The sequence below is a fragment of the Dromiciops gliroides genome, chromosome 2 (genome assembly GCF_019393635.1).
Source record: "Dromiciops gliroides isolate mDroGli1 chromosome 2, mDroGli1.pri, whole genome shotgun sequence".
NCBI lineage: Eukaryota > Metazoa > Chordata > Mammalia > Microbiotheria > Microbiotheriidae > Dromiciops > Dromiciops gliroides.
The window spans coordinates 343,039,523-343,047,899 of NC_057862.1; the positions used below are offsets into that span (position 1 = coordinate 343,039,523).

The 8,377-nt window shown below is 46.4% G+C and overlaps 1 protein-coding gene across 2 annotated transcripts; it reads left to right on the forward strand.

Moving 5' to 3' along the window:
- Positions 1-257: 257 nt before the first annotated feature.
- Positions 258-3,811, forward strand: FOXI1 (forkhead box I1). 2 transcript variants are annotated; one of them, XM_043989925.1, is made up of 2 exons: positions 258-963; positions 3,249-3,811. In XM_043989925.1, exons 1-2 carry the CDS (start codon positions 393-395, stop codon positions 3,809-3,811), a joined length of 1,134 nt encoding a protein of 377 aa, XP_043845860.1. In that variant the 5' UTR covers positions 258-392. The 2 variants fall into 2 exon arrangements, with proteins under 2 accessions (XP_043845860.1, XP_043845861.1); XM_043989926.1 differs by having other exon boundaries at positions 393-963; positions 3,531-3,811.
- Positions 3,812-8,377: the final 4,566 nt, after the last annotated feature.

Below are 8,377 nucleotides of genomic sequence, written 5' to 3' on the forward strand. Positions count from 1 at the left end.
GCCAGTGGGAGACGGCTGTCCAGGTGCCACAGCATTGTCACAGGAGACTCCCCACCTTGGGTGCAGCCGAGGGGAAATTCCCTCATTCATCTGCACTGAGTAGCCAGCCTGAGCCTTGGGGGGAGGCGGGGAGCCGGGCGAGCAGGGGCGGGGAGTACTGTGGCACTTTCCTCCGCCAGGCAGCCAACCTTCCCCCAAGGCAAGGGGCTCCCTATCAGCCAGATCTCCAGCCAGTCCCTGCCGCCCTGGGGTGGAGCATGAGCCCAAGGCTAAACACTGCACAGGTGTATAAGTAGTGGGGCCTGGGTCCAGGTGTTGCACCTGTCCCAGGAACAGCCTCGCCCAGGTGCTCTGTGGCTCAGGAGGGGCCACGGGTCCCCCGAAGTCAGGCCATGAGCTCCTTTGATCTCCAGGCGCACTCCCCACCCCGCTGCAGCCCCCAGTTCCCCAACATTGGCCAGGAACCCCCCGAGATGAACATCTATTATGAGAACTTCTTCCACCCACAGAACATGCCCAGTCCCCAGCGTCCCTCCGGCTATGATAGCGGTGGAGACTACGGGGCCACACCAAACCCCTACCTCTGGCTGAATGGGCCTGCTATCACTCCTCCGCCCTACCTCCCAGGCTCCAACCCGGGACCCTTCCTCCCCCAGTCCTACGGCATGCAGAGGCAGATGCTGCCCAATGGCCTCGGGGCTGCCGACCTGGGCTGGCTCCCCATCCCTTCCCAGGAAGAGCTGATGAAGTTGGTGCGGCCACCCTACTCCTACTCCGCCCTCATTGCCATGGCCATCCACGGGGCCCCAGACAAGCGGCTGACCCTCAGCCAGATCTACCAGTATGTGGCAGACAACTTTCCCTTCTACAACAAGAGCAAGGCTGGCTGGCAGAACTCCATTCGGCATAACCTGTCTCTCAATGACTGCTTTAAGAAAGTACCCAGGGATGAGGATGATCCAGGTAAGGGGAACAGAAAAGTCAAATGGATGGGCTGGAAAGACCATCTCTGTATCCTGTACCCTGGAGAGGGGTGTGTGTGTGTGTGTAGGTGGGTGGGAGGGTGGGAGGATGGGAGGGTGGGGGGGTTTATATCAGCCAGCAGACCCCAATCTTCATTCCTAGTCAGCAAATTTAGAAAATGAAGAATGAATGTCCCAACAAATATCCCTTCTCATTCCCCATGTGATTTCTAAAGATAATAGAGAGATCCCACAGGGCAGGGAAATGGATCCTATATAAACCAGTCATTTTTCTCACTTCGATTTAAGTATTTACTGAGGCCCTAGTGTGCACCCAGCTCCATAGGAGACACTTGGCCTGAAGGGATGGAAGGAGCTCTGGAATTCAGTGAAAAGCTTGTTCAAAGTTCAAGGGATCACAGATTTAAAGTTGGAAGGACCTCAGAACTCATCTCGTCAAATTCCCTCCCTCCCTCCCTTCCTTCCTATTTTCCTTCCTTTCTTCCTTCCTTCCTTCCATTCTTTCTGTCCTTCCTTCTATCCTTCTTTCTTTCTCTTTTTCATTCTTTTTTCATTTTTTTTCAATTAACAAGCATTTACTTTTTCTCTCTTCTCATTCCTACTACCCCCCTTGGGATTAAAAAAAGAAGAAACATCTTTGTAAAAAATATGCATAGGTTAAGTAAAAAAAACTTCCTCCATTGAATATGTTCTTGCAACTAGCTCCCTCACTTTCCAAAGGAGGAAATGAAAATCCACAGAGATTAAGTGGACTACCCAAGGTCATACAGGTCACTTGTGAAAGAGGTTAGACTTGAACTCAGGTCCTCAAACTCCAAAGTCAGTGTCCTCCCCATCATACTACCGTCTTTATATCCCTGTGGTAGATGGTTTTTGAGAATCTGTGACTTAGTTTGCTCATCTGTGAAATAATAGCAATTAGACTACCTGGTGTATGGTGCCTTCAAGCTCAGAATCCCATGAAAAAAGTGGTACCTCTCTGATAAATATATGAGAAGCAAAGAAATACTCTCCATCCTTAAGGAATTGCTTATCTCATTAAGGAGAGAAGATGAATATGCCTAAAATAATTAGAGAATACTACAAGACAGATACAAGGAAACAGGGTGGGCTGTGTGTGAGGTACAAAACATGGAAGCAGAAATGTGATTCCCATAATCTCATTTCCCTGATCACCAATTTCTGTTTGGGGAGTAGAGTCAGTTAAGAGTTTGAAGGAGGAGGCAGCTAGGTGGTGCAGTGGATAGAGCACCGGCCCTGGATCCAGGAGGACCTGAGTTCAAATCCGGCCTCAGACCCTTGACGCTTACTAGCTGTGTAACCCTGGGCAAGTTACTTAACCCCAATTGCCTCACCAAAAAAAAAATAAGAGTTTGAAGGAACTGGAATAAAAATATGTTAGGCTTTCCAGGCCTCCATAGCTTCAGAAATGGGAAAGATACCCCATGGAAGAAATGGCCCAGAGAGAAGGCTTCTGAAGGACAAGGACTGGATGCTTCTCTCTTTCTCAGCACCTAGCACAACAGGCTTTACACCTGATAGGAGCTTTAAGAAATTTGTTGAAACAATGTGGTCCAGGGGAAATAATGGCTGGTTCAAATCTCAGCTCTGATATTTATAACCTGTGTGAGCTTGGGAAAATCATTTAACTTCTCTGGGCCCTAGTTCTTCCTCTTTGATCTTATGACCTGGGTTCAAGGCCCAGGTCTGTGGCTTACTTACTAGCTGTTCAACATTGGACAAGTCAAATAACCTCTCCGAGTTTCTGTCCCCCAATCTGTAAACTGAGAATGTTGGATTAGATAATCACTAAGATTCCTTCCAGCTCTAATTCCATGATCTTATATCTAATAGCATAGGATTGGGACCATAATAAATACATCCTTGTGAATGATGAGAAAGTAGAATGCTTCTCCTCTGTTTATATATAATAGCTGATTTAAATACTGCTTTAAAGTTTGCACTTTATTATCTCTTTGAGCCTCAGAACAATCCCAAGAGATGATTATTGAAAGTATTATTATCCCCATTATATCCACAAGTAGCATGAAGCTGAGAGAGGTCAGGTGATTTGTATATGGACAGACAGCTAGTAAGTGAATGAGGCAGGGTTTGAACTCAGCTCCTGCTGACTCCAAGTTCAATTCAACACCATCATTCCAGGGTGAAATCTTTGATGACTTTGGATTTTAATTTATTGTGATATGGGAGAAGGAAAGCCTGACTGTGTCTCTCTGCTTATCATTTTCCCGTGGTTTTCATCAGGAAAAGGGAATTACTGGACTCTGGACCCAAACTGTGAGAAGATGTTTGACAATGGAAATTTCCGCAGAAAGAGAAAGAGGAAGTCAGATGTTGCCTCCAGCTCGGGCTCCTTGGCCTCAGACAAATCCGAGGACAGTCTCCTGTCTGGCAGCCCCAAGGCCACGGAACCCCAGGACATGTTAGATAGTGCCTCCCCAGGGTCTGACAGCTCACCAGGGAAGCGCTCTCCCCCTTCTCCTTCCAGCAACCCATGCCTCACCAGCTTCCTGTCCACCATGACAGCCTATGTCAGTGGCTCCAACTCCACGAGCCGATCAGGAGGGGCTCCTCCAGGACTCAACAATGAGAGTGCTGAGAAGATGGGTCAGAACTTCCTTAGCTTTAACTCCTTCTCCCCACTCCCCAACATCCCCAGTCATGGAAGTGGGGGTGATTGGTCCAACTCCATGCCCCCCAACCACCTTGGCTACAGCGGCTCTGTCCTTAACCAATTCAACTCTCATTTCTACAACAGCATCAACACAAACAGCATTCTCTACCCCAGGGAGGGGACTGAGGTCTAGAAGCAGGAGCAAGATCTTGGGCAAGAAAGGGTTGAAAAGAGAGAGGCATCACTCAGTAGGTAGTTCTATTTATCCTGTGATTTAGAGCTTGAATCTGGTCCAGATTTTTTTTTTTGGAAGCAATGGGGTTAAGTGAATTGCTCAGGGTAACACAGTAAGTGTCTGAGGTCATATTTGAACTCAGGTCCTCCTGCCTCCAGGGCTGGCACTCTATCTACTATGCCACCCACCTGCCCCTGAATCTGGTCCAGAATTTATTTGAAAGGGTTGGAGAAAACTTACCTTTTGTCCAGACTTGACTAAGTTCATCACACACACACACACACACACACACACACACACACACACACACACACATATAAACATATACACAGTCTGCAAACACAGAAAAAAATCATAGACATGGAATCTTACATAGGAAGTACCTATAAGTAAGGTAGCCCCAGGAGCAGCATATCTAGGAGATCCAGTCGGGAAGCTATTGCTTAGACACTTGGGGTTAGGAAATCCTAAAAATTCTCATCTCCTCCCCTTTGTTCCCAGAGGGGAAATTCAGATCAACACTGAAAGGTCTAAGCCATAGAGACTGAAAGTAGTAGGAAATGTTGCTTGTGTGGCTCTCCCTGAGGGCTCCAAGGGCCCAATATGCTACCCTTCAGGGTCTGGAGCCAAGATTCCCCAATCATATCTTGAGCATAGGGAGACCGGGACCAGAGCAGTTTACTTACCAAAGGGAACCAACTCCAACCTCGCTGCCCCTGATCCCCCAGCCAAGGGGCCACCGTTGCTAGAGAACCCAATGACAGTCCCTCCCAGGGAGTCAGGGCAAGAAGTTGTACGAGCCTGACATCCCTGGCACTGCCAATGTATAACTACCCTCAAAGCCTCGCTTCCCGTGTGTCATGGGCCACTGAAAATGTGGTGTTGGTGCTATCCAAGAGAAACATTAGTAGAATAAACTCTTCCTTCTTATAGCCAGAAATAAGGGAAAGATGAAGGAGAAACTTCAACTCCAGGGAGGTAACAGCACCTCCTCCCCCTCCAAAGTCCTGAGAACCCACCAGATTCCTGCACCAAGTTTTAGGACAACCACCGAGAACTCTACCTGCAGTGTTGTACATTGTGACTGAAGCAGCACCTCCTGCAATTGTTTAGGGTTTGTTTTTGTTTTTGTTTTTTTTTAGTTTGTTGTTGTTATTGTTGGGGGTTTTTTTTGTTCTTTTTCTTTTTTGTTTGTTTTTGTATATGTTTTGTACTCTAAGCTTTCATCACACACAGGACACACTTGGAAGTATTTTTTATTAATAAAACCGTTGTGCAGAAGTGTATGGCCTTTACTTATGAGGCAGGATTCTGACTGTTTCGAAGCAGCAGCTGAGCCAAATCCACATCGGAAGGAGCCTCAAGCAGGCTGGACTGGCCTGCCTGACAATGTCTGGTACAGAATGGGCTGGCAGGGAGAGGTGCGAGCCTTGAGGGCTGCCAACTTCCTCCAAACTCTAGCAGGGAGAAAGATGCAGACCTCAAATTAAACAGACAGCAGCAGATTTCCAACTGAGAGCAGATGGGAGAAGAGCCTGGGGGAAAGGGGGTCTATTTTGGGCCCAAAGACCTTGAAGTTATGCCTTTTTTGCCTGGCATAGAATAGGCCGGTGTTGTGTCCCTGGAAACAGAAGATGTAATGATAACTTGCGTGTCTACATGTTTTCTTTGCAACAATCCTACCTCTCCAGGTAGTATTATTAACCCCATTTTATAGATGAGGAAAATCAAGCTCAGAGAGGTTCAACATTTCCCCAAGCTCATACAGCTAGTGTCAGAGTCAGGATTTGAATCCAGGTCCTCTGACTCCAAATCTCTTGTTCCTTCTCCTAAGCCACATGGCCTCTCACTAGTCAGCTAGGCATTGTATGAATAATCACTACAGTTCACACTTTTAGCACTTTAGGTTTACAAGGTGCTTTTGGATACCTATGCTCATTTGATCCTCATCATAACCTTGTGTGTTAGGGTACTACTCTTATCCCCATTTTATAGATGAGGAAAGAGGAGGAGAGAGAGAGAAAGGGGAACAAGAGGGGGAAGAGAAGAAGAGGGACAAAATGGTATAATGGAAAAAGGAATGAATTTGGAGTCAGTAGAGCTGAGTTCAAATCTCACTCTCCCATTTACTCTGTGTATGACCTTGGGAAAGTCATGTCCTCTCAGGGCACCATTTACCTCAGCTGTAAAGTGAGAGGCTTTAGACTAGATGGCCTCTAAGGTCCCTTCCACCTCTAAATCTATAATCCTATGATTTAATTCTAGAGGTCCAGAGAGGCTAAGTGACTTGTTCAGAGTCACACAGCAAATCCTGAAGCAGGATTTGAATCTGTCTTCCTGAGTGAGTCAAATATACTATCCAACATATCATGTTGCTTTAAAGGAATTTTACTGTGGGAGCTGATGCCTTGAGAAATTCTTCAGGGGCTCCCTGGCTTTTTGCACAAAGGGTACACCGACAGTCCCCATTATGCTGTCCATCCCAGTGTGTTAAGACCTCCTTCGTAAATTAAGCCACTGGCTGGTAGAGCTAGGACAGCTAGATGGTGCAGTGGATAGTATGCCCAGCCTCGAGACAGGAATTCCCGAGTTCAAATCTGCCCTCAGACACTTACTTGCTGTGTGACTCTGGGCAAGTTAATTAACCCTGTTGGCGTTAGTTTCCCCATCTGTAAAATGAGCTGGAAAATAAAATAGCAAACCACTTAAGCATATTTGCCAAGAAAACCCCAAAGTGGGGTCACAGAGAGACAGACATGGCAGAAACAACTGAATAACAGCAACAAAAGGCTGGTAGGGCTAGTTGTGAACCCAGATTAGCTCTCTCTCCATACACACACACACACACACACACACACACACACACACACACACACAGCTGTGTGTCAGTGTTTCTGCCAAATACAAGGAAAGTCTGGCTGAGGAGGGGAAGATGATTAAACAGAGATGAGAAGGACATGACATTCTCTAAGGATGCATCATTTGGAGTCACTATGCTTAGATCTAAACCTAGGAAATCTGGAAGTGAAAGAAGCCAGTAAATGAGTGGAAACAATAGAAGTGCCTGAAGTAATCAGGAGCATTATTCAATATCATTTCTGGGGAAATATCTACCCTCCCCTGATTAGCAGAAGGAAATCTGCTCCTCAGAAGGAAGCTGTCAAGGCATGAGAGAAGGAGGATTGTGGTCAATCACAGAACTGAGAGGCTCTGTGATATCATGGATAGAGAGCTGGTCTCAGGGTCAAGAAGACTTGGTGGGGGGGTAGGGGGGCAGCTGGGGTGTCAAAGTGGATAAAGCACCAGCCCTGGATCAGGATCTGAGTTCAAATCCAGCCTCAGACACTTGACACTAGCTGTGTGATTCTGGGCAAGTCACTTAACCCTCATTACCCCAGAAGAAAAAAAAAAGAAAGAAAGAAAAAGAAAGACTTGTCTCTAACACAGGTCAGCTACCTAACCCTGAGCAAAGCTCTGAACATTCCAGTGCCCCCAGGAAACTCCGTAAGACTATAAATTGCAAGGAAGTCACTCCCCTGCACTCATAAAGTTCCTCACCAGTTCTCTATTTTGATGAAATCACCAGTTTAGTTTAAAAGGGGGTGAGGGGGGTGAAGGGTGCAGTGGGGGGTGGGAATTGTGGATTAAGTCAAACCCTCATTTTCAAATGAGGAAATAGGCTTGGAAGGGAAGGGACTTATAAGTCAGTGCCAGAACCAGGTCCCTGGAAATTCTTACAACATATATTACCATCAATCCATGTGTTTACAACATGGCCACCCAAATAGCAACTTGAGCCCAGGAGGCTCAGATTCAAAGTCAAAAGCTCTGCTGACAGCTAGCCAGGGGTCCAGATCACCAAGGAAGGGAAGGCAGTCCATGGGAGTAAGAAGAGGAAAGAGGATTTGAAGAAAGTAATGTTTTGCAGCAAAGAGGGATAGTGGGCTCCTGGCTATTGCAGAAGAGTACACTGCCCCTGTGGGTGAAGCAAGTAGGAGACAGAAAAATCAATCAATTGATATTTTTTAGGTACTTGTTACAGGTTGGGAATTTTGCTAAGAGCTGGGGCTACAAAAAGAGGGAGAAGATAGTCTCTGCCCTCAAGAAGCTTACAATCTAATGGGGGAGACCACATGCAAACAAATATATACACAAAAGCTATATCCAGAATAAAAAGGAAATAATTAGCAGAGGGAAGACACTAGAATTAAAAGATATTGGAAGAGACTTCCTATAAAGCATGGGATTTTAGTTGGGTCTTTAAGGAAACCAGGGAATTCAATAGACAGAGGTGGAGAGAGAATTCCAGGCATGGGAGACAGACATAGAAAATGCCTGGGGCAGAGACATGGAGTTTCTTGTTTGCTGGAACAGCCGGGAGGCCTGTGTCACTGGATCATAGAGTATATGGTGGGGAGTAAGGCATAAGACTGGAAAGGTAGGAGGAAGAGGCTAGCTTATGAAGGGTTTTGAATGCCAAACAAATCTGCAATCAAGATCCCCAGTACTCAATTGCCTGTTATT